Source organism: Plectropomus leopardus, chromosome 9, assembly GCF_026936395.1.
Source record: "Plectropomus leopardus strain MGB_pleo_1.0 chromosome 9, ASM2693639v1, whole genome shotgun sequence".
Taxonomy (NCBI): Eukaryota; Metazoa; Chordata; class Actinopteri; order Perciformes; family Serranidae; genus Plectropomus; species Plectropomus leopardus.
In genome coordinates, this window is record NC_142184.1 from 25673834 (window position 1) to 25700274 (window position 26441).

The following is a 26441-nucleotide window of genomic DNA, read 5'->3' on the forward strand; positions in this document are numbered from 1 at the left end:
TTGTTTAACATTTTTTATTTTGGTATAAATAAATCAGTGCAGTAGTCTACATATTCATATACAGAAACATGGTATTTACAGAGGTATGTGTGTGTTGATCCATGAGTATATCAATGGTTTGTTGAAATTTCATTTATCTTAGAGGAATCTCAGTTTGGGAACAGGGTGTTGTGTACTGTACCAATAAAAACCTGAATCCAAAATGGTTAGAAATGCATGCATTGCCTAGTGGGCTCAAAAACAAAGAAATGCAGCAAATAACTGGCAGGCACTTAATTTGCTAAACTGCAGATCTCATTAATTGGTATTGGTATTGGTAACAGTTTCAGTTACTGTAACACAGGTCATTTTTGGTATTCTGAATGAGACAGGCAAATGATAGAAAATGACTATAATTCTGCTTTCTATGCATTTTTTAAAGTAAACTACCATAAATGTCAGGAACATGAGTCACACATTAATGACCGCATTGAAACTAAAATCAAAACAGGAAACATGATTTTGTCAGTATTAATACCTGTGAAACTACAATGAAAGCGTTTGATCAATTTTTATATGGGTGCCGATCTGCATTAGAAGAAGTCTTTTGCTTGCCCTTACCATTAAGGTCATAGGTCAATATTAGTATCATGATCAGAGGGGGACTCTGAATCCTCCTCATGGGCACTTCAGTAGAGTTCTTGATTACAACTGGATAATTCCATTTGCTGCAAATCTAATTTTAATTGCACTCATGTTGAAACAGAAAAAAAGTGAAATATTATTTGCTCTAATACGTCATTCTGACCGATGGGAGTTCAGCTGTGGACACGTCCACAGTTGGTGTTTCACCCCAGATGATACGCCACCAAACCCTAGCTGTCTTTCTTCTCTCTGGTCATCTTGATCATTGTCTCCGGGGATCGGTAGAGGAAGATGAGTTTCTCAAACAGTGTCTCCTCCAGCTCCATCTCTCCTGTCTCCCGGACCACGAAAATGTCCGTGCAGAGCTTGAGGACCCGGTCCACGCATGGCAGCTCTTCAAACATGATGGACCTGGAGATCCCATTGAAGAACTCCCTGACAAACTTTCCGATGACCAGCACCACGGACATGTACAGGCCTACGATGCTGTGGTGAAGAGGAGCAGAGAAAGCGGACACTTCCAGATAAGTCTGGATGACAGAGATATAACCATGAGCATAAGCAAGCACAGTGGAGAGTCATAACACAGTTGTGATGTCACGTTACGTACCCATGACCAGCCAGGAAGCCCAGACTGGAGGGGCTGACTTTATCACTGAACACCACTATCTCTATGCTGTGACACTTGTGGTTTGAGAAGGGGGGAACTGGGGAGCACTCCTCCACCACCCACCACTGGTCTTTCTCTTTCCCCGACTCTCCGTTGACCTGTTGAAGTTTGACGGACATGGGCCTGAAGAAAGCCAGCGCCTGGAGGTCTGGGCGGTCCGAGTGCTCTGAGGGAAGACATGCAAATGTTAAATAAACTGTATGTTAAAAACAAGAGACTGGTACAGGATAGATCACTCTGATCAGCTGATTGATCGTTAGCTGATCCAGGACAGATTCATTTTGATGTTATGAGTAAAATGCAGTTATGATTTCTAAAAGAAAAATCTGTAGTATGGTCAATGTACAATAAACAGTAACTGACCTACTTTCATCCTGGTTGCCATTTTGGACTCTGGTCCTTTGGGACCCCTGAGGAACTTTGGCAGCAGAGAATTTATGATCCTATGGGACAAAATAACAGTAACAAACCTTTTTGAGAAAATATTCAGCAATGTTGCAACCTGAATATCTGGGTTGTAAAAGTACTGAAAGACCGTTAATGACAACTTCAGGTTCTGTGTGCTCACACAGGTTTGCTGCTGTTGCCTTTGAGCATGTGGACTATTCCCTCCCTCAAAGCTTTGTCTTCAAACTTCACAGTGTGTTCTCCTACCGTCTCTGCATTCATTGATATGGACGCATTCCTGAGAAGGGAAGGAGAGGAGCATAAGGTAGCACAAATGCCAAAGTTGGCTCATTTGCATCTGTGCAAAATGCAGCCTAATGACATAAAATGATACTGAACAGTTAAATTAAGATATCTGCATAAGGAATTAAACAAATTAAAAAGAAACACGTCTCTTATAGTCAAAATAAACTTGAAACATTTCTAATTCCCAAAGAAATAAATGATACGAAATATATTGTATAATACCCATTTAATGTACAGATGCATATGCTTCATGTTCAACTATGCATACCCATTACCACAGTAATGGACTCTGTATCTGAATGAGTTTTGGAATTTTTTAACAATGTTTTTTTGGGGGCTTTTTGCCTTTATCTGATAGGACAACTTTAGAGTGGAAGAAAGGGAGAGAAAGGATGACATGCAGCCAGGACATAGCCTTTGCACAGGGGCACCCAGTAACTCACCTGGTAAAGTGGGTGCCCTAAGCTTGGGTCATTTTAAGAAAAGAAGAGAGAGAGAGACAGACACACACACACACACACACACACACACACACACACACACACACACACACACACACACACACACACGCACACACACACACACACACACACACACACACACACACACACACACACACACACACACTGACCTGAGCAACGTCCAGCGTAAGGTCATGTATATGTGAGAGGAGTTGCTGAGCTCCTGTATCATGGCTGCTCGACTGGCCGGGCTGATGCTCCACAGCAGACTGGCATCACTCTTTATCTTAGCGACAACAATGTCATCTGCCACGTAGTTCATTATGAACTGCATAGCGGACTAAGAGAGAGAGGGAGAAGGGGGTTAGATTTATGCAGTTACTTCAGTAAATGTCACCACTGTATCTCTATATATACGTCTTTCTATATAGGCCTCTATTTCTTTCTTCACTGCCTTTCATGTCTTATGTAAAGCATTTTGAATGGTCATGTTATTGAAAAGTGCTCCATATACACTTGCCCATGCCTCCACTAGGAGGCTCCAAAACAATGACTACTATATGTATCACAATAATGTAAACCCTTCTGCAATGCATTAAAATACTATATGCAAATATTTAGAAACAAATACACTTGAACTTCTTGGTGGTCCAGCACAAACAACATTATGTATTCATCTTAAACTGTTATAATACCCTGCGATTTAAAGAAAACAAACATTCTAAATAAAATCATTAATACCCCATATATGGACAAAAAAGAAACAAAACACAAATGCATACTCACACAAGTGTATAAAACTACAAACACATACAGCTACATACAAAATCAGACATGCTCTCTGTCATGGCTATAAGCAGGTACTGCGATATAACAATAAGCTATTATATACAGTAGAAAAAATTCACAGTTTTATAAAATATTGTCCCATGTCCTGTTGGTCTCAGTTTGGTGTTTACAGTAACATCTTACTGGATGGGTCGCGTAGACTTTGGTGAGTCGTCCGAATCCAGCTTCTGTGTACGGGACCAAGTTCTGCTCCTGGGCGCTCATGGTGAACAGAGGCTGCAGAAACACAAACAGTCAAGAGTAAAACTTAAGACACACTAGAGATGGACAATGAAGTATACAGTTTGGCAAGTAAAAACATCATCACTGGTATACCCTGTTATTGTGCTGCAAGGGAATGGTTGTTGAGGTTGCCATTAGCGCTGCTAAATTATGGTAAAAATCATTATCACTGTCATTTCAGTCAATACAGAGATCCTGATTATTCAGCACCATTACTCATTAACTTTGAAAATGAAGCAGCCAGCTAGCTTCAGTGCTTATGTTTTCCAACATGAGCACGCAGACACCAAAAGTTGAAATGTTGGTACACGGTTTCATGTGCTCATTTCCATCCTAACCTCATAACCTGCAATGCTGAGCTGGATGGAGACATCTACTGGCTGATTGGTCACTCCAGCTGCTGACTGGACCAGCGACATGAAGAGCAGCGGGAACCAGATGATGCTGATGAGAGCGAAGATGATGAATCCTCCCATCCCGTATTTCACTACCTTCTTCTTCTTCTGCCCTGGAGGGTGAGGGTATTTCTGGAACAATCACAGTTCCGTTACTGTTCAGTCTATGAAATCTAAATTCTAAAAAGACAAATACTTTTCACAACTTATCAGAGTGATGCCAACAAATTGAATGTCTTGTGCAACCAGCAGTCACAAATTAAAATCTATTCAATCAATACCTTCTTTTGTTTTAGAAGTTCTAACGAGAATACATTTATTTTTACTTGATAAATGACTCCTCTTCAGATTAACAGGGCGGGAGAACATGGATGGGAGATACTTAATGCACCTGTCATGTTATGAAAATGTAACTTTGAGTTTTTGGTACTATAGTAGTAGTGCAGCAAACAATATTTGTACTACACTTGCTCTAAATTACTTTCTCAGACTCCCTCCAGCACTTGAGGATGAATATGTTTGCATAGATGTCTTCAACACAAATCCAACTGGAGAGGGACAGAGTTGTGTCCGTCCAAACCCAATCCATCACCGCCCTCAACTCTGTCAGGAAGGGAACCAAACGAAACCTGGATGAGGAGACCAAAGGAAAATTTATTAGGGATTTTATTGGTTATTTTGTAAAATACAGCATAAAACCTATTCTAAAAAATAAATACCAAACAGAGAACAAATCAAAAACACTCTATCATAAGTGTTTAAAGTGTAAAAAATGTGTCTGATGTGTTACAATCACTATGTGAAATTAAAGGAGACATTTATATTTATTAATTCTTTTTGCACCCTTGGAAGAGGAAGAGGTTCAGGTAGTTGTAGTTCTTGGTGAGGAAGTTCCCCAGGATGCGGTTTGGGTAGCCACATTTGATCTGGTAGGCAGACAGGCCGAAGTAGATACACTTTACAAAGTACCAGAGCTGAGCAACAGGGTTCCTATTGAACCTCCTGTGGAGAAAAAAAACACAATGAGGGAAGGAGATATTATAAAATATCTGAGATCAGATTCATTCTTGCTTTTTTATCTATGGGTTATTTTCCCCACTCAGTGATTGTTGATTTAAATTCTACAATTTGAGTCTTAATCCACTAGATTTTATGAATAACATAATAATTTTATAAGACCACTCTGTCCATTAGTCTTGTTAAGTTACTTTCTGAAAATATTTTTTTATTGTTTCTTTTCCATCACAGATTTTTATGAAGCCTGTAAAGTAAGAAGAGGTTTTTTTACAGTGATTAAAGGTGAAGATTTTTCTGCTGAGACTCACCAGAGTACTCATTAAACATGTTTTTATTTTTAACACTATTCAAAAATAAATTGTTTCATTTTTTTTTCATGTGGTGACACTGCACACTGATGAGTTAATAGAACAACTGGGTGAAAAATAAACTCAGTTAGTGACCTCTCTGTGACCCCGGGGAGGATGAAGAACATCCAGAAGTGTATGCCGAACACCAGCACCACCTGGAAAACACACTTTCCCAGCAGGGACTTCTTCAGGTAGAGGGCGCGGTCCACTATCATGGTGCCGAACTGCATTAGCAGCATGACCAGGAAGGCCTCTGGAACCTGGTCTTCCGACAGAGACTCTGTGATGTCTGCTGCTGCAGAATATTTCTACAGAGAGACAAAGATCAGTGTTATTGTGTCTCATCGTAGACATTATTGGTTTGATAAGAGACGGGGCAGACGCGTACCCCAAAAGCCCAGTATCCATATATAGTGACGATGAAGTTGACTACATCGATGAGAAACATGAGGGCGTAGACGTCACACACAGGGCTGTAATCTGGGTGGATGATGTCATAGAAAAACTGTCTTATAGGTAAGTAAATGTGAAGGGCGCTGTAGAAAAAAAATAGAAAACAACATCAGAACACACTTTTTTCTAAACTGTCAGATTCACAAACTCTATGTAATATTTTTAGGGGAATAGAATCAGTAATATACTGTGAAATTGTCATGAGGTTTTTCAGCAACAACGCACACTTCTATGACAGCAGCTTTGGCCTGTAGCATCCTCTCTTTGATCTGCTGTCTGATCCTCTGCTTCCTGGTCAGCGGGACCTTATTTCTTTGCCGTCTCTTCTTGTTGCTGTGCTGCTTCTTGGGCTTCACCTCTCCAGTACAAAAAACCAAACAATATATATTAGTCATGTATAGTGAATAATGTCATTCAGCAACTATTAGTGACATAGAAGACAACAGAAAAGAGTCTCACAGTGGGGTCACTAAATCTGGTTTCATTTGATGTCAAGCTTTTCAAAATATTCACCATCAGTGTCTGCTGAGTCGCCTCTCTTTCCTCTACAGAATATGGAGGTGGTCGAAGCCTGGAGAGGGAGAAACTTCAGGCGGCGTTGAGTCTTCTCTTTGCCTCCTGTCTTATCTCCTCCTGTCATCTTCTTCTTGTCCACTTTCTTCTTCATCTTCTTGAAAAAATCCGGCATCTCAACTTCTTTGTTGTCCCACAGCCCATGGCACTGCACATTTACAGACACAAACAGAACTTTAACATATAAAAGTAGCTGCATGGAAACAACTCTGGTGGTCCCTCGTACAACATACAGCAGCAGTTGAATTTGATGGTTATTTTTTACGGTTACCTTGAGAATAGAGCGGTGGAAGAACAGAGCAAGCAGCTGAATGAGGTCGAAAAGGACGTAGCCGTCTTTTTTCTCCACCCCGAGGATGTTGGGCAGGGCGAAGGGCCGCTCGGCGTTGATGCCTCGGTAGGCAGAGGTGGTCCAGGGGAAGAAACCAAACTGGAAAAAGTACTTCACCACAACAGTTAGCTGAGAGAAAAACAGAAGAATGAATTAGTTAGTAAATGTTAAACACTGAATAATGTTTTATCCAAATCTAATTTATGTAATTTTTTAAGGACTTGGCTTTAAAGTAACGACATGTGAATTAGTGGGTGTGTTATGCTAGTAGCTGCTAATGTAGCCTCTAGCGTCTAGCCTTAAGAGGAGATGTGGAGCGAGCTACAGAGGTCTGGTAAACTCTGAAGACACATCTGACGCTGACTCAAGTGACATCAGTCAAGGCAATTCATCAGATTTCACTCAACTCCATCTGAGGCCACAAAAGCCTTACACTACACATATACACATGTAAAGCCCTGTAAACAGAGTCCCATGTGTGAAATCAGTGAGGCAGGCCTACGTGAACCAAACTGAATCTCTATGGTGCATCATCTACCACAATTATATAAACATACTCATTTAAATTTCATCAATATCTTCATTTCTTGGAAAACCCTTAACATCAGTGCCCACTCCTTGATTTTAATCGGTCATAAAGTCCCATATTTTTTATTGTCATATTTGTCTTTACATTAAGAGTGATAAACATTTTGGTTTCATTTGTAAACAAAATTATACAAGATGTCTTCTCATGATGTTTAATCACTGAGCCATTTGGTGTTTTGAGCAATGAGGGATCAACATGCAACATTCTTTTACATTTATACTACCAATTTGAATAGAAGGTAGAAGGTAGAGTTACTGGTCATTTTTTTAAACAGTGTGTATTGTGAGAAAAACTAATAAATGGTAAAATAAATGGCCTATAATTCAATTTTGATTGCTGCTTTTGATCTGAAATTTTCGAGTATTCCTGCAACCAGAAAATAAATAAATAAATAAATAAATAAATAAAGGATTTGCACCCCTGGTGTGTGTTTGTTCTAAAGCTAAAATAAAGAACTACAATAAAACCCCTCATGTTTGGAGGTTACCTCTGTGTAGATTATGGCGGTCATCCAGAAGCGTTTGGTGGGCCGGGGCACAGACAGCATGGCCCAGAGGAAGATGAGGATGGGCAGGATGAGGGAGAGGAGCGAAGCCGTCACGATGTGGTTCAGGATGATAACAAAGTAGCACAGCATCTCTGACTTGGACACCATGGTGTTATAGAGAGCAAACAGCAGCTTCAGTGGCCTCGGCAATGTCACAAAAAACTTATCGGACTCTGAGATCTCGTCATTTTCAAACATACTACAGAAATGAAGGAGGGAAGGGAAGAAAAGACAAAAATGATAAAAATATTTTCAGGCAGGAGCAGCTTTTTTTTCTCTTTCAAAAGATAAAAAATGCTCTGACCATTATGTTTCCTGTGTGTACTGACTTGTTAAGTAGCAGCTCACTGGCTGTGAGGGCCCTCGTTTCCTGACTCAGAGGTCTGGGAGATTCTGGGAGGTCGAAGCTTTTCTCTCCATCGCTCTGCCTGAAGTCCAACGAGGTGCATTCTGGGTAAACATCGCATTCATCTTCTTCTCTTTGCTGTGTTTCCTCATACAGCACTTCTCTCTCCACCTCACAATCCTCCTCCCATTGTTTCTCTTCCTCTGTCTCCTCTTGTTTTTGCTCATGTTTTGTATCACCCTCTATGTCCTCCTCCTCATCATCTTCTTGTTCGTGTTCTTCCTTTAGAGGAGCACCATCTTCACCGCTTTTGAGACAAGGATCAAGACAGGGACATTTCAACTTCAATAATCAAGGACATATTTTAGAGAGATGGTTCTGTGAAGCTTTAAAGATTTGAGGGAAGTCTAGATTTACCTTAGATACATTTTTGAAATAAATAAATAAAATAATAATAAGAAAGATAATAAAAATAAATAAATAAATTTACATATGTACAAATATTTACCATCATGTACAATTAAACCCCAGAGAAAGGTGCATAATCAGTGAAGTTACGTGCACTTGCCACACAATGCAAATACTTAACAGGTTTTGTTTTGCAGGTTTTCCAGTCCAGGATTCTCCCCACAACCCTACAGCAAATCTGTGTGTCAATCTTTTTCTTTTTACTGTGTGTAACTTAAAAAGTCTCCCTCCTCACCTTGGTGAAAGGTCAACGGTCTCAAAGGAGGTCAGGTCGATGTTTGCGGTTTTCAGGAGCCTCCGTCTGAGCTGGTCAGCAGCAGGCGACACAGCAGGAGGCTCATCCAGCTCCTCCAGTGTCGGCTGGCGGGAGGTGAGCATCGTCTCATCTGTCATACAGCTGAAGGTGAGGAGATGAGAGAGAGCAAGCGAGTCTAAAAGAGCTGTCATGTACAGTCATAATTATATTTGTGTCTTTTATATGTTGGCAGTATCTGCATGCACACATTTGTAGAGGAAATACACAAGAAGCAGGACATTAAATGAAAACATGAGAGAGGTAAATCTGCGAGCGACTCCTGTAACCTGCCTGGAAAAGCTGCTGCCCCAGGACACTTTGGAGGCTTGGTTCTTCAGTTTGGAATAGGCGTGATGTGAGGAGGGGACATCAGGCGGGGTGGAGGGAGGAGGCAGGGAGTCATCTAAGTCATCTTGAGATGACAGTGTGTTTTGGCGGGATATCCAGTTTTCATAAAACTGCTTCACACTCTCCTGGCTCACCTCTTTACCCTGCAGACCCCCCACATGTTAGTGTTGTAATTGTTGTAATTTCTATATATTAGCTTTTGTCAGTTTGTCACTAAAAGTGCATAAAAGTCATTCTAAAATAAAAATATTACTTTGGGTTGAATTTCTTTATGTCTGTAATATGAAATTTAATCGTTTTGTGCGAAAAGTCCCCACAGTTTTATGTCCTTTCCTCTTACCTTCTTCTGCTGCTGGCTGAGTAATGCACGCTCAAAGCGCAGCACCTTAGAAATGTCCAGGCTGTCTTTACAGAATGAGTTTAGACCCTCCGTCAGGTCGTCAAGAAGAGACTGAACGAACACCCAGCTGAACTTCAATGTGCTGATGACGCGCTGCAGATTGTTTTCTGTAAGGATGGGACAAAATTGTAAGTGGGTATGAATGTGTTGGTGTATTTAAGATTTTCCCTGCTCTTTTATGTTTTTTTAATGCTACAGCAATAACAAATGGAAAGTCATCATATAAAAAGTTATTCCCTAAGACAGGTGGTAGAATCACATGGTTTCTTCTGAGTGTAACGCAATGACTCATGGTTGTTTTTGTTTACCTTTTTCCTCCTCTACCTCTTCCTCCACAGTGCTTTCATCCAGCTCATCCTCACTAGAGTCCGCTCTATCAATGCCTGCAAGAAAGAAGATTTTACCAGTAAATCATTGACATTTTGTCCTTTAGCTCCATGATCATGACAGAACATCCCTTCAAAGATTTGTCTGGTCAGATCTGACCATATTCTTGGGTCTACAATGCCCTCTTTTACACAATGAAAAATGTTAAAATCTGATGGACTGATTGAAGTTTTAATTAACAGCCCTTTCCGAATAGCATGTTGGACAGAAGAAACACTTTGAAAAAATTAAATAAAATACTGTGTCTAAAATGTACTGCCAATAAATTTTCCAAACATATGGTCTCCAAAGGATTCAACTGTGGATTTTAATGTCCCTCTATCAAAATCTTGGAGTCAAAAATTTGTCTCTGAATGTTCAACTCATCACCAAATCCTTTCACAAGCTGTGGTTTGTAGAAGTCACTCTGACATTTGAATTCAAAGACTTTTATGACTAAATTAGGAGGATAAGACACTGTACATAAACATGGCATATTGTTCTCTCACCCTGCTGTCTCCGCAGCTCCTTCTTTGCTCTTTTCTTCTCCTCTTTCTTTATTTTTTTCTTCTGTTTCTTCAAATCCTTTAGAGCCGACTTAGAGCTGGTGACCCAGGCGTCATAGGCCAACTGGGGTATCAAAGACACAGATAAACATCACAGCTGATGATCTTACAAAGTAAAGACAGTTCAACTATAAAACAGTCAGTGTTCACTTTTAAAGTATGAACATCCTTGAGCATATAGAAAACACTTCATGTATCCTTTTCATTTGTCATTCGTTTTATTGTTTCAGGTGTTCTGGCTCTCACCTGGAAAGCAGATTTCTTCTTTGGTGGTGGTTCCTCTTCTTTCTTCTCTGTGACTTCCTCCTCTTCCTCCTCACTGTCACTCTCAAACAGGTGATAGCCACAGTTGTTTTCCACTGTGTAAAACAGAGAAGTGTCAAAAAGGTGTCACTAAACATGCAAACTGTTGAGCTTTTGAATGGGGCATCTGATCAAAAGCTGCTCCAGGACAGCAGCTTAGTGGCTGTATTTACTTTTATAGTATCTCTCTGACAGGAAGAATTGATTTTAGGAAATGAAATGTAATAGCAGAGCATTCTTCAGTTTTTGTACATCGCTGTGAGAGCACTGAGCAGTGTTTTGGCTGTTTGATGTTGTTGCTGACCTCCAGGTCGAGACACCCAAGGCTTCCACCATTTTCCAGCGTCTATCTTTGCCTTCTCATCATCACCTGGATAACACAGATCAGTCAATTTATATATATTAGAAATATATATACAAATATTTGCTGTTTTTTTTACTTTAGTTATAAGTTTTAAAAGCTTAACAAAGTAAAGAATTAAACAAGTATATATCTCAGCAAAAGGTACATATAAAACACATCATGATGACACAAAATTATGTTTTATTATCAGGAAACCCTTTATTTATTAATCTGAATTTTGTCTAAAATGTATATAGCTAACAAGGATTGGAGCTTTAATAAGAGATCTAATTTTACAAGGAGATGTCTTCTGCCACAAAAGAGGAATAAAGGGAGAGAGAGTAATGTTAGACATTTGATTAGATTTTTTTGTGAAATAATAGCCACAGACTTTACACCTAAAACAGGACATAAAATTCTGAATGTTTGCTGGTTTATCAATAGAAGGAACAGAAAATAGATTCACTTGTGTTACCCAGTGTCACCTGCTCCTGGTCAGCAGGAAGAGCTGGTTTTGCTGCAGGTCCACTCTTCTGTTTAGATTTGATCTTCTCCATCCTACATGAGGGGGATGGAAAGACAAGTTAGCTAATCATCTTTGAAATTGGCCCATTCATTCATTTATCTAGTTATTCATTCACAATAAGAACAGCTGAGTTGAGATTTTGAAAACGCACTTCTATACTGATGTCACACTGTTTCATGTGTCTTACTGTTTCTTTAGAGTCTCCACTGATTTCTTCTCCATTTCCAGTCTGGCTGCTACCTGCTTCTTTACTTTGGCCTCAAACAGCTCAGCGCCCCTTAAAGGTGGAGAATTGTAGAGCAAAAGAACATGACTTCATGAATTAACGTCTATTCATTTCATTACTGCTGCTTGTGTTTTTACTATCTTCCTGTCTAGTGCTCTCTTATGGAAGAATACTGTAAGAATCCTGTAAGTCATTACACTGAGAAACCTTCTCAAAATCATGACTTTGTATCTCAAAAATAATTAGGTAGAACCATTTATCATTATTTTGAGGTCAAGTCATTCTTGTAAGATATAAGTCAATAATCTGAGAAAGTTTCTCATTACAATCACCTACAAGAATGTTTGTTTTCATCAAACTGGCAGGAAGGAGCTTCCATACAACATAAAACTCATTCTAATATTGTGTTTAGGGGTTAGTTATCTCTTGTTATCATTATTAAGACAAAATTGTTGTGCAACCCTCCTACAAGGAAACAGGAAACATAAAAAAACAAACAAACCGAGGCTGCATTAGACATTAAGTTTTCCTCCTAGACACTAGATTCACAAACATTGCCAAATCATATTCTGGTGTCAGCTACAGTCACTCTGCAGAAACACTGAAATTATTTTACAGGTTCATAATTTCAGAATAGCTCCCTAATTTTCAAGACTCATCCTGAAAATCAATAATAATACTTAAAACAGAGGCAATGTTCAGATGCTATGTTTGTAATTATTTATTTCCAACTAATTGCAAGCATAAGCTAGAGTCCTTTTGTAGTACAGTGGACATCAGGTCAGCAGAACATGTCAAAATCTTTAACAATTACACATGCATGTAGAATTAAGTTTCCAATAATAAAGCAATAATTAATATTTGGGTTTAAATTGTGCCTCTGTCTCAGGAAAACTCTTCTTACCAGAAAGCATCTCAGAATGCGTAAGAAATTCTCAAAAATTATTATTAAAATAGCATGCCATAAAAATGTCACCTAAAAAGCCAGTAAGTGCTGCTTCATCCAAAGACAGCTGGACTCTTTTCAATATCACGTTCCATTAATTCCCTTCTAAGAACTGAATAAAGACAAGCTAAGTTGGGTTTCATTTATCAAACAAAATTTAAGTTTCAGTTTTCAAACATTGACCCTTCATGGATGTCATTTGTACCCCCTCACCCTAACTGTTAAGTTCACTTGTTGCTGCTTTAAAGTATGTTAAGGATCAAAGCAGGAGGTTTGTGTAAAGTACAGACCTGGAGGCTAATATCTTAGAAGACTTGAGTTCAGACACCACGTAGAGGAAGTAGTAGCTGAGGAAGACCCTCCGCTGTGCCAGGAGGACAGTGAAACAGATCGCATCCCAGACAATGCCGGCCTCACCCTCCGGCAGCTCGCACTCATCGTCAGGATCAGCTGATGGAAAGACAGAAATATGAAAAACTCGGTTGGAATAGTTTCACAAAACGATTTAGGGGAAGAAAAAAGGTGATCAGGTCAATGAAGTCTCCCTGTTTTCTGCTTCCTCTACAGAACTGTAACTCCGACTTAAGTCTAACATAAACCGAAATGTGTTAACTCCTGTAAACTGTGCAAACACAAGAATGCACTGACATTTAAAGATGTCCTTCACCATCATCTGTTACAGACACTTACGGACGTCGTAGCCCTTGATGGTGCAGACCATGCTGAAGGCCTGAATTAACCAGCAGCCGCTCTTCAACAGATTGTTCAGGTAGGCACAAGAACCGAGCTGGTCACAAAAAACACAGAAACGGCAGAGAGAAGATGTAATTGACGATATAGAGTGTTATGGGTGTCTTAACTCATGAATATGTTCACTGCTTGATAACTCACAGACAGCAGGTTCTTCATGGCGATCACAAAGCAGGTGTATCCGATGAGCCAATCCCACAGCCGCAGGATGTATCTGACAGGCTGCATCAACACGCTGCCTCCGAACAACATGAAATAGAAACAAGCCACCAGGTAGCCCAGACAGAAGAGGTTGATCCGCGTGGTCCCGGTGATGAAGATGAGGCACAGAACCAGCCAGAAGAAATAGCTGAACACAAATACCTTCACCATGTCGAGATAGCACCTGAGGGTCAGACGCAGAGCAAAAGAGCAGCTTACAAAAAAGGGAGAGATTTTTGTATAGATTCTATATATTCTCTAAAAAAGGTATTTAAAAAAAGAAAATAATATTGCCTAAAATCCCAGATATTCATTAAAAGGATTAGTTTGATATTTTGGGAAATAAGCCTTTTCGCGTTCTTGTTATCAGTTTGGTGAAATGGCATATAATGGATATAACTCTTACATCCACACACTAAGTATGACTATTGGCAGCAGCCCAATAGCTTAGCTTAGCAGAAAACAGGACATAATGTAGGGGAAACAGCATTCTTTTATGAGTTTGGATCCGTCCAAGTTAAAAATAAATCTGTTAAAATCTGTTAAGCTAACACAGTAAAATGTATGCAGTTTGAAAAAAAGAAAATCATCAGATTGTGGTGTGGTTTTTTTTTTGCACCACAAAACAAAAACTACACATATAAATGGCCACAGCAACTTTCAATGATCCAAAGGCATTCAAGGTACAAAACACAGTCATTTTTTACTTGATAAATGACTTTTAAATAATAACAAAAATATAAAATGACTAATAAAAAGCATTGATTATTTTTCAGTAAACTGACTCATCCATCAATGGACTTTTTGTTTCTGCATTAGTTATGATTGTTATCAGATTGTTCATTCATTATTACAATGAGCAATACTGAAAAAAACCCCATTACCCATTAGACTTTAAAATGAGACAATTATTGATAGATAAAAAAACACTGTCAAACTAAAGTACCAATTTCATGAGCCAATTAAATAGTTTCTCTCTTACAACAACACAGCATCTCTACTTTGTCCACGAATAAAAAGATGCCAAATTATGGCTTTGATTGAGTTTTTTTCCAGTAAAATATATTCTGTCAATAGCAAATGTGATGACAGGTCACAGCAGAAAGATAAACAAAGCTCATAAATGAAGGCACCAACCTCTCGTGGAAATGGGAGACATCCATAAGTGCTCATTCAGCAGTTTCAGTTTACCAGAACAGCTTTCATGAGTTTGATGAGACACATAAATTAATGATCTAACTGAACCCCTAATGCTCCTAAAACAACCACAATCAAGCATGATGGACTCAAAATATTCTGCACCTGCAGTTTAACCTACACAGCAGGAAGCTGTTTGAAGAGATTAACTAAGTGCTTGATTATAAGAAGTTCATGCTATTTCCTGTTCCCAGGTAAATACACTTCAACAGTGAGGGTAAGTCACGTTTAAGGAAATAAATCAAACATCAATAAAATGACTTCTGTCTAAAAACTAGAATGGACATTCAGACCAAGACAAACCTGAGATAAGATGGAAATGGAACCAAGACTCTCATTGCTATTTCTGACCTGCAGTGTAGGAAGTTATCGACAGGTATGAACTGGTTGAAGGAACACGGATCCAGACTACGGCTGATCTCAACGTTGTCTCCAGCCAGCAGTCGCACCGCCGCTCGGTTCTCCTCCTCAAACACCTGCCACTGCAGAGACGAGCAGAGCAACAGGAGGTGGTCATCTGCAGAGAGCAGGACAGAGAAGAGGAGGAGTTTAAAATCTGAAACAAAAAAGTAAAAATGAGGGAAAGATTTAAAGTAAAGGGAGAATCAACTCACAGAATATGAATGAAGGATTAGGGCTCATGGCAAAGTCAGGCAGGTAAAACCACTTAATAACATTAGAGGTCAAAGGTTGAGCTGCAGTTCTCCAGGGGTAATCTGAAAAGAAACAGGAGAAACAAACAATGGCATTTGTGATGTTGTGTTACATGGTGCTGAAATAATTTGATAAATAATCAATAGGTCTGTGGACAGAAAATTATCCAGCAACATTTTGATAATCGCTTGCTGTTTTTAATCATTTTTCCAAGCAAAAACAACAAACATTTGCTGATTCCAGCAAATTTGATGCATTCCTGTCTGTCATATATGATGGCAAAAAGATTACCCTTGGGTTTTGAACTGTTTGCATAAAAGAAGCAATTTAAAGATTTTATCTTCGACTTCAATCATAATGGACATCGTTTGCTATATTCTGACATTTCAAGGACCAAACAACTAATGGATTAATCACGATAATAATAATCATTGGATTAATCAATAATGACAAAATGATCTTTAGTTACAGCCCCAATATTGGTTAATAGACAGAAAATTGATTGCCAACAATTTCTAAAAAGTGATTAATCAATCAAGTCAATTTTACATGTTTCTGGGTCCAGGCCAGCCTCTGAAATATGATGATTTGTTGCTTTTCTTTGTTTTCTGTTTTTATAAACTTAATATTTTTTGGTTTATGGACTGAGGGTCCAACAAAAAAAAAATCTGTGAAAACATCTTGAAATGTTATGTTATATACTTACTAAACCATTAATCATATATTTAAAAAATATGGACACATTAACAAGTGACATATTTAATGCTATATGTTCTTTGCTGCGATGTTTTGCTTTTTTTCCATTAAATCTCTTGTTTATCAGACAATGTAGATGGTACTACAGGCTTTTCCTTTGATTTTCTGTTTAAGTTCAAGCCTTCGTTAAATGTCACTCTTTTTTGTAATCAGTGTTCATGCTACCCAGTTCTTCACAAGTTGTTTTCAAGTCAAACTGCTTTTGCTTTTTTTTAAAAATTCATCATTTATAAAACAGAACCAGGTAGACGTATGTGCAGCTTTATAAATCTGCCGATAATAATGCGTATGCATTCCATACACAGTCTTATGCATCTGGCCCTGGAATTTAAAAAACAATAAATGATTCAGTTTTAAGATAATTATCTCTACAAAAATCAAAGGATGTTGAGAAAGTCCATACCGACACAGACAGCAGGAGGGATGCCAATGCAGAGCAGGTACTGCAGCACCATGAGCCCTGCAGTAAAGCAGCAGTATTTAGGCCACACCTCCCCAATGGCCTTCCTGCGTCGTCGTGACAGAACAGCCAATAAGGCGCAGGAATGAAGCAGAGCATAGAAATCCATCCTCTGACCAATCACGTTGACCGCCACGATTAAACTGATCTAAGCAGAAGTGTGTGCAAGTTTAAAGATCAATGTCAATGTCAAATATGTTGTCAAACAGTTCAGTTACACAGACACACACACTTAAGCCCCTAAAAATACCTCCAGTCCAAATTTGTAGAAGCAGAAGTTGATGAAATACTTGATGCAGGGCAGGACCCCGTGATCCAGGTGCTGCCTCGTGATGCCATGGAAAATGATGCTGAAGGGCGGGGTCTTTAGATCATTATGGAGACGGAAGTACAGCTGGTGTCGATGGACAGTCGCCTCAAACACCAGCAGCCCGAGCACCATCAGGTGGTTCTACAACACAGAGCACACTTTTTTGACAAAAGCTGATTTGGGAAACAGTCGAAGGGTGGAACTGTGGAATGATTGTCATCTAATTTCAACTCGATGTGTGTTTGAGATCTTAACTGTTGGATCTTGGTCCTCCATCTGCATCATATTATGCTTCATAAGAAAGACCTTTTTCTTTACTTACTACTTTCCCAAGTAATTGTAGTTTTACTTTTAGTGAATGCACGGTCGAGGGAGTTAAATCCTAAACCTGGCTGAGTGTACTTGATATTACTTACTGGAATGCAAGAGCAGCTTTGTGTGATAGTTGAGATTTAAAAGAAATGTCAAAGATTAGGGGTCAACAGATTATCAGACTGAATTATTGCGGCAGATATTTGGCATTTTGCCAATTTTTTGTATCTGTGTTGTATTAATTAATGATTGGCGATACAATTAATTGATTAAAAAAGTGCAAAGGAAGTGTTAGCATGGGAGGACCTTCTTTGTAAAACCTAAAACCTTGTATTTATTCATTTTTTCATTAAAATTTTCACTTAACCTATAAAAAACATTGCTGGGAACATGCTGTGTATGTTGTTGAAACATTTGCTCAAGGTATTTAAACAAAGTTTTGTGTTGGAGTTCGCTATATTCTGAATTCTAAATACTGACAGAAAGATTTTCATCGCTATTGTAAATGCATATCCGTTCCAAATATTGGTTATCGGTCTCATTGACTACTAATAATTGATATCGGTATCAGCTCTGAAAAACCAATATCAGTAAACCCCTTTCAAAGATGTAAAGTTTTAAGACTGTGGCAGCTGTGTCAGCGTACCCTGAGACAGGGGAGGATCCTGCCCTCACATTTACGCAGCGCTCCACACCAGTAGACGGGATCAACAGGCTCGATGTAAAGAATAGACCTCTTAAGCAGCTCCATCATGTTGCCCCTCAGCTCTGCTCCGTCATCCAGGCCTGAGCTGTTGGATGGCACAAGGTCCTGAGACACAAACAATGTTAAAGCACGCTTACAGGTGATCCAGCAGTCTGCCTGCCATCAGAATGAGATGCCTTTAAGATAAATCTTACAAACACAATTACGGATACTCACAGCTGTGCAGTTGGAGGAGTAATCAAGGGGTTTGATGACTTTCAGCTGGTAAAACATTTTGCACACCACCATGACACAGGCCCACACAGCAGAGATGCTGGATGCGGCAGGTCGTAACCGTGGGAACGGGAGTGCAAACACCCAGAGAACAAGGAAGAGCAGGTTCATCAGAGATACCTGTGAAAAATCCCAATGTTTCACTTTTTTCATGAAGTGCATGAGTGAGCACAAAATACCACATTTGATCAGAGCAAAATTACTTTTGGTTACACTGATCCTTACCACGAAATACATCAATTAAGACATTAAAGGCTAAAAATGTTGCCTTTTATTGGTTGATTTTACCTCCACCTGTGGCATGAAGGAAAGGTGCAGATGAAGCAAAAAAAATCCTTTTTTTAAGCATGAAACCAGCACTTAGTAAATCCATAGCATGGGATTGTTCTTTGTATTTTTGACCATTTGTAAACAAACATACCTACACATTTTTACACACATGCACAATATTAAACATCCCACCTCTTGCAGTGACACCCAGATGATGCCAGAGGACACGATTTTGACGCTGTGGAGCTCCAACAGTCTCCAGCTAAGCTCCTGGAGTCGGTGGAGTCCTGAGAGAAAGTGAATGAGCAGCAGGCTCGCCCGGTCCACAATCACAACCCACTTGTCCTCAGGACTGCTGTGGACAGTTTCTGGGGAAAAGAGAATGAGGCAGGACATCAGACATAATTTGAATCTCATCTTTTATATGGCTCAGACAGCAATTAATAACAGGAAAATAATGTATGATACACTGCGATATGTAGGGCACCAAAGAGGAAAACATAAGTGTGTTAAATACATATTGTTTTAAGTGACCACATCTTTATATAATGCCATATCAATAATTTGTTCCAATTCTAACTGACCAAACAAAATGAGGCTGAAGAGTAGTTACCCCTGTCTGCTGTCTCCTCCTGATCATCAGCTCCTTTCTCTGAGGATGTTTGTAGTCCGACACTGTCCAGAGTCTCCTGACTTTTCCCATTTCCCATTTGCTCCTTCACGAGCCTTGAGGACAATATTTACAGTTATTGGAAAACGATACTCAAAGAAACTTAGACTAAGTAGGTGAGAGTTTTGTCACGTGTATGTACAGATTTATAGGCCAACATGTATTAACACACAAATTGGTCGTCACAGGGAACATACAAAGTATGTGCTGTAGACACAAACATTGATTTGTTATAGTAAACTACAAAAAACAAGAGTTGAACAATAGTCTTACCTTTTGTGGAATTTTTCAATGTTTTCTTTAATGCTGGGCATAAAATTAAAGAAAGTTGTGTGAACGATACAGTGAGAATTACTCATATTTTAGTTACTGTGATGAACGCTGAAAAAAGTCAACAATATTTTTCACTGTCAAGTTTCTAAATAACTCAATTATATACTCAATTATATACTCAATTGCTCAATTATATTAACACAACCTATGCAAGACTTATTGTTCTCCTTATAAGAGTCATTAAACACTGATTATATCTACAGGCAACAAATCAACTGTGTAGGATGCAGTTACTTGTGATGTGAAAATGTGAGTGCATTAAAAAAATGATAACGTAGCTCTTACGTCTCAGATATCAAATTGACTGAACTCTTGAGCTCTTCTTCTCTGTGTGGAAAGAAAGATAGAACAGACATGCTAGCTGTTACCTGTTGTTTCTGTGCATACAGAAACAACAGGTAACAGACAACAGACAGGTAAATTGACATTTTTTTTTACATTTTTCACTATTTTCTTTTATTTTATAGCCCAAACAATTAATCAGTTAACTGAGATAGTAATCAACAGATTAATCGACAATAAAAATAGTCTTCAATTGCAGCCTTTTTGACACTTGCAGCTGCTATTTTAGTAGGATATTCCTTCCCCACCTCCATATAATCTTGCCATCTCACCTGGAAGCCTCTCTGACTGGTACGTTGTCGAGGTCAGTGAGAGTCAGAAAGTCGGCGTTGAAGTAATGCAGCTGGAGGATACAAGCCAGCAGGAACACAGCAGGTAGCAGGATACGTGCAAATAGCTCCACTGTACTGTAGCGTTCCAAACCCAGGTCTCGAAGACTGAAAAGTCACACAGGTGTAGTGGTGACTAATGAGAAGGGCCTGTCTTCGGATTAATCTGCTGTATGGTTCTAAAAAATTCCCCATCAAACAAAATAAATGTTGTTGCTCCATTCTGAAATAACTCTTGAAACTAAAAAAAAAGAAAAGAAAAAGAAACATAAATTTAAGCCAAAACACAAAAACACTTACCCATCTTCTGACATGCCCATGATCTGTCTAAAAAGCCCAGACACACTTCTGAACTGGTACATGTAGATGGCTATCAACACCACCATGGAGTAACCGACCACCACCGCCCAGAACGTCTTCAGGACGCGACGCCACACGTCATACTGGACCTGATAGGATAAAAAAAAAAAGTGATACAGTGCCTCAGGACTGTCTCAGAAGCTACATATTTTAACCTCATAATTTTCACAACTTTTTCTACTGTCACACTCATTGTAATTTATATTCCTGTTGATGTATTTAATGACTGTTGGTGTCAGGGTCACTCAGTCAGAACTCATAAGTTTGACCTCCAGTGATGAAACAAAAACACGGTTAAACATTTAGCACTGTATCCAGGAAGTCTTGCTTGATATTAAGTTGTGCAGACAACCGTGGGGAAAAAAACAAGGCACTCCATCTTCAGATGAGATAATTTTAGGAATTAATTCTTTGAGCAAAGGAAATCTAATGGACCAAAACATCTTGACTCAAGGTCTTCAATGGGAAAAGGCCTGTGACAATAATTTTATTATCAATTTATCCAGTCGGTAAAAATGGTCGGGGGCGTGACTGTATATTGTACGCTATTGTGTTTGCATGCATGATTGCTTATGTATGAATGTCACCAACATTTTAGCCAACATGATGCCAGCATGCAAGTCTAATTTTTGTTTTGAGAGTCCAAGACTACATCTTATTTTGTTTCATTCCTTAAGAATTAAAAGTTCACTGCTCTTTGAAAGCGTGTACTTGCATTATTATGCTATTATATACCTATCACCATATGAGTGGCACAAAATGATCTTAATCATAACGTTTATCACTACACACTACAGGACTACTGATGAGGATATACCCCGTGTTTTGTTTGCATTTTTTTGTTATTGTTGCACCACTCAATATCAAGAAAGACTTCCTGGATCCTGTTTTTCATACTTTCATCTGCCCCGCTAAAGAGCACCTGTCAGATCAGCCACCTGAGCCATGCTGCACTTCCTTCCTCCATTGTAAACTCCAAAACACAGTCTGTCCTCAATGTTCAGTTATAACAGGTATGCCTTTATTGCTTTCATTCTACACTTCAGCATGTCAAACACCAAGGTGTTGCTGATGTTGTCCAAACAGACAAATGGTTTTGCCTTGTCTTACGTCGCAGCCATTAGGCCTTCCTGTAAGTGCCTACCGTGTTTGTAAAAGGTCAGCAGAAACATAAGAAGGGGGAGAAAAAAAATGGATAACAGCAGCAAAAAAAAACGACCTGTATGTGCTTATGAGTCATAATCAATACTTTTAACTGTAAAATAGTATTGATGAGCAGCACATAGTCTGTGTGTGTGTGTGTGTTCTACAGTTTATGTAAGATCTAAGCGAGTTTTTAGACTAACAGCTGAATGAGTCACTGATGATGATCTAGGAGTCAACACATTACAGTGGAATATGAACCTGAAATTATAGTGGCTTCAAGTGTAAGACAACAACTATTAAAGCAAATTTCCTCTCCACTGCCATCTTAATATCAAATTTCTGTCATCTTCTCAGAGACTTAATGTTTAAATAATGGTCAGATTTTCACACTGACGACTAACATATATGTAAGTCCTCTACGAGAGGCAGTGTGCTCTATAGGGCTGGGCAAATATCACAATATGTTTGACCAAACACCTCAATATCAATATTGAGATGATGTTGTAGAGTTGACTATTGCTGCTTTTGCAAAATATTTACATAATGAAATTTTAAATAAACGATCATCAGCAATTTGGATATAATGACTAAGTTAAAAATAATAGAGGAGCTACAACAGTTAAGTTCCGGAAATTACATCACTTAAGTTAGCCTTTAAAATCAAAAGAAGACAACACTTACAATATTATGATATCTAAAATCTAATTCTATATCTAGTCTCATATCATATTATTGATATCATATAAATATACTGTCTAATACTAATGTTCGATAAGTAACAGTTTCATTTGAGAAGTATTGCATCAATTTACCTTATTTCAAAACACAGACAAACTAAATGTCGGCTGTCTATTACCAGCCAGATCATCAACACAACACAACAGATCAACATCACTCACCTGATAGAGGACAACACAGAAGAGGAACAGGACAATGTAGAGGATCTTGTAGACGACCACCTAAACACGTGAAAGATGGTCAAAATTAGCTAAATTTAAATAAAATCAAATATGATGGGCAGTTAGCTTTTACTTGCTTAACATGCAGAAAATCAAAAATGTGAACTCCAAGAAATGTCCTAGGACTGCATGATGTTATTATCATCATTATTTCTGCATGAAAATGTACTCATTTTTGTAATTTACACTTGTACAGTCTTTACAGCATCTGAAAAAAAACACAGCATATGAAACAGACCCTCCCCCCAACCACCACCACCACCCCCAAAATACAAATTTTCTGTTCTTCATTCTTCTTTTCAGATTTTTTTTGTCACCTATACAATCATGACCACGATATCAAGTTTGGTACCTGTAAAAGTTTTGTGATGAATAATGTTTTGAGTGAGTAGGAACATAGGTGTGTGTTTGATAAAGCAAATGCACATTATATAAGGTGGAATGGCTTTATCGGAACCTAAATTATTACTGAGGGATAATGAATGAATATGAGAAAATTTTGGTCACCGCAGCAGCACCGAAGAGGATAAAATGGTGACGATAATACTGAAACATTATAAAAACAAATAACTGCATTTGCCCTGAAGCCATAGGCAGATTAATTCAGGTATGCAGCTTAAATATAATGCAATTCCTATTACAGTGATATTGTAGTTTTCTGAGTTCATATCAAGCCCTCAAAGTCAAGAGATGGAGTGTTTGGGAAAGTCTGATTAGACACACATCCTGAGCAGGACTTCTCCGGTTCTTAACTTTGTCAATAAATACCTTTCCAGAAAAGCTGACTACAAAGAACATGGAGCAGCAGAAGAGGATCCAGTATTTCACCAACGTCCCTTTCAGTCCTGAGATCAGCATTGCTGCCAGAGGTGATGGCGGACTTTCCTCTGCTGATATGGAAGAAACCAAGAATAGAAGGGCGAGGAGGAGAAGGACAGGAAGAGACAGAAGGAGAACAGGATGAGAAGAAGAGAAGGGAGACATTTCAAACTTTTAATCAAAGTGAAGTCAGTCTTATAACCTGGTCAGCATGTTTTCTACAAGTACACGGGTCTTACACTTGAGTACTAAATTTTAATCTGTAACACAGTACCTGTAATCTTTAGAAAAACATTTTTAGAATAAATTACTTGGCATGACTTTGACTTCGTCTAGAGATTCCCCCTTTAGGATCTGCTCCTCCTGTCTCTCCTTTAGCTGCTGACGAAACATCAACCAAAAGCTGAAGCTGTACAAGACCTACAGTACACACAGAGCACAAAACATTTAGTTTACAAACACAGTTTTACAATCTGATACACATAGTTAGGTTCCAATTAATACCTGTGTAACAGATATAATTCATTCTGAAGGGTAAAAAGTTATTCAACTGCTGTAAATGCTAATATTAAGTGTATCCTTCCTGCCCCGTCTGCTTTAACCTGTTAAAGCCTGAATGGACACAATTTTTCTCATGCCACATTCAGACACCTTTGATTTAAACCTTTGAACCTTTGCAAAATGGTTTCATTTCTTTCTAAAAACATGGAAAGAGGGCAATGACCAACTTGGCAAGAAATGTTCTGCAAATTGCAAGAAATTGGTGAGAAAGGTGACAATAAATAATACCCGAAAAAAGAGAGGGAAAGAAAGAAAAACATATTAGAAAAGTGTAAAAAATGTAAAGATAAATACATATATATTTATCATAGTTATATATTCAAATTAATGTTACAGAAATATTTTTATATTATTTTAGCTGGGTTTTATTTCAGGTCATTACCTTTTTTGTTTTTGTTTTTCAGATTTTTTTTTGCTTATTATCAGGAAATTTTCTTGTAATTTACTAATTCCTTGCTTATTTTTTGGGGGTAATTGCTTGTAAAGTTCCTCATAGCCTTCTTATGCTTTTGAAAGAAATCTGACCAATTTGCTCAGATTTCAAAGGGTTAAGGACATTGAAAACCAATTTTCTTAATCAGTCTCTTACTATAAGCATTGTGATCCTACATGAACCTGGTTCTATCTGAGATTGTTTGAATAATCCTGGTTTATTCCACATGGCATGGCATGTTTCTGTTTCTATTTTCTCTGTGTTCTTGTCAGTGGTATAATGTGTGTGGTATTTCTATGCACCGATCTGAATTTAAAATAGAGAACAGAATAGTCTTTATTGTCATTGCACTCGTACAACGAAATTTATATTTAACAATATAAAAATCAAAATCAGAATCTATGTCCATCCTGCCAGGAAGATGCCATTGTTAACCCTATCTGATCAAATAAACACTCCCACACAGTCAGGATAAAGCGGATTAGAAGAGCTGTGAGTCTGTGAAATTTAGAGTAGGCTATCTGCGGCATGTTTAATGTGAAAAAGTAACACTTGATGTAAAACCAAGTTTTAGGTGCTTTAACAAAGAATAACTACACCAGCTCTATCTGCTAAATGTAAAGCTGGAGGACTGGCAATCTACAGTAGTTGTCTTCCCGTAGGCTTCTCATGCTTTCTCTTTCATATGTTTATATTACCTTGTGTAGTTTTTAATTAAGGTTAAAAAACAATAGTATTTTTAATATCACTTGTTGACCTTTCAACCCCCCTCCCCGCCTTACCTTTGCTGCCAGGTGGACACAGGGCGCAGGGTGATAGCTGTTCAGGTCGAAGTCTACTATCACAGCCGGGGGGAGGCCGGGGTACAGCTCGGCCCGGCTCAGCCGCAGCCCGCTCAGGAAGCCCAGCACCAGCAGGACGGTGCCATAGATGGCCAGGAAGGGGGCGGACATCATGGCGTAGCGGCGCCGGTCTCGCATCATCCAGATTACACACGACCACACCAGCAGGGCAAAAGTCAGCCAGTTGTTGTAGGTGATACTCCACACCTAACAATATATATTTGACATTGTGACATTGCTGCAACCAATTAGGGCTGCCACCTTCTGGGTGGAAAATAAGAGACCAGATGTGTGCTCGAGCGCCAGTTTTTTGGGTGGCGTGCTCAACTGTGGCGCTCTAGGCGACCGCCTATATCGCTCATACCAAGGACCGGCCCTGCCCTAAATCATGTCTCTGAACCGACGGTAACTTAAGCTAACGTTCCAACGCTAACGATGTTTCAAGCTAATGGTAACTTTAGCTAACGTTTCTATGCTAATGCTAACTATAAATAATGTTCTTAAGCCAACGCTAACTTAAGCTAATGTCCCTAAACTAAGGGTAACTTTAGCTAACGTTCCGAAGCTAACTTTGACTTTAATGTTACAAAGCTAATGGTAACTTTACCTAATGTTTCTGAGCTAATGGTAATGGTACATAATGTTCCTAAGCTAACTGTAGCTGTAAATAATGCTCCTAAGCCGTAACTTCAGCTAATGTCCCTAAACTAACGGTAACTTTAGCTAACATTTCTAAGCTAACAGAAATTTTATATAATGATAGTAAACTAACCGTGACTTAGGTTCAACCAAATTGTTGGATTTTTGTTTTGATGATACCAGCTGGTTTTCTAAAATAGCAATAACGTCAA

At 38.7% G+C, this 26441-nt stretch overlaps 1 protein-coding gene across 1 annotated transcript; it reads right to left on the reverse strand.

Moving 5' to 3' along the window:
- Positions 1 to 22: 22 nt before the first annotated feature.
- On the reverse strand, positions 23 to 25761 carry LOC121947178 (piezo-type mechanosensitive ion channel component 2). The gene is made up of 44 exons (XM_042492112.2): positions 25531 to 25761; positions 24066 to 24174; positions 23704 to 23825; positions 22876 to 22935; positions 20771 to 20919; positions 20414 to 20578; positions 20085 to 20126; positions 19740 to 19772; positions 19410 to 19522; positions 18989 to 19164; positions 18470 to 18646; positions 18194 to 18358; positions 17176 to 17376; positions 16869 to 17073; positions 15670 to 15771; positions 15407 to 15572; positions 13799 to 14042; positions 13598 to 13694; positions 13198 to 13357; positions 11923 to 12012; positions 11685 to 11767; positions 11171 to 11236; positions 10810 to 10922; positions 10507 to 10627; positions 9940 to 10014; positions 9572 to 9738; positions 9175 to 9374; positions 8824 to 8985; positions 8104 to 8427; positions 7715 to 7973; positions 6579 to 6767; positions 6248 to 6455; positions 5960 to 6092; positions 5670 to 5817; positions 5375 to 5589; positions 4758 to 4916; positions 4396 to 4543; positions 3858 to 4046; positions 3421 to 3513; positions 2619 to 2788; positions 1863 to 1979; positions 1658 to 1737; positions 1235 to 1460; positions 23 to 1110 (listed from the first exon to the last, which is right to left on the reverse strand). Exons 1-44 carry the CDS (start codon positions 25729 to 25731, stop codon positions 855 to 857), a joined length of 6678 nt encoding a protein of 2225 aa, XP_042348046.2. The 5' UTR covers positions 25732 to 25761; the 3' UTR covers positions 23 to 854.
- Positions 25762 to 26441: the final 680 nt, after the last annotated feature.

Coding starts and splice junctions, on each gene's coding strand:
- LOC121947178 (XM_042492112.2), bottom strand. CDS start 25,731: ATGATGCGAGACCGGCGCCGCTACGCCATGATGTCCGCCCCCTTCCTG. Junction 20,579..20,770: donor ATGGGCATGTCAGAAGATGG/GTAAGTGTTTTT, acceptor GTGACTTTTCAG/TCTTCGAGACCTGGGTTTGG. Junction 13,358..13,597: donor CATCAAGGGCTACGACGTCC/GTAAGTGTCTGT, acceptor TCTTTCCATCAG/CTGATCCTGACGATGAGTGC.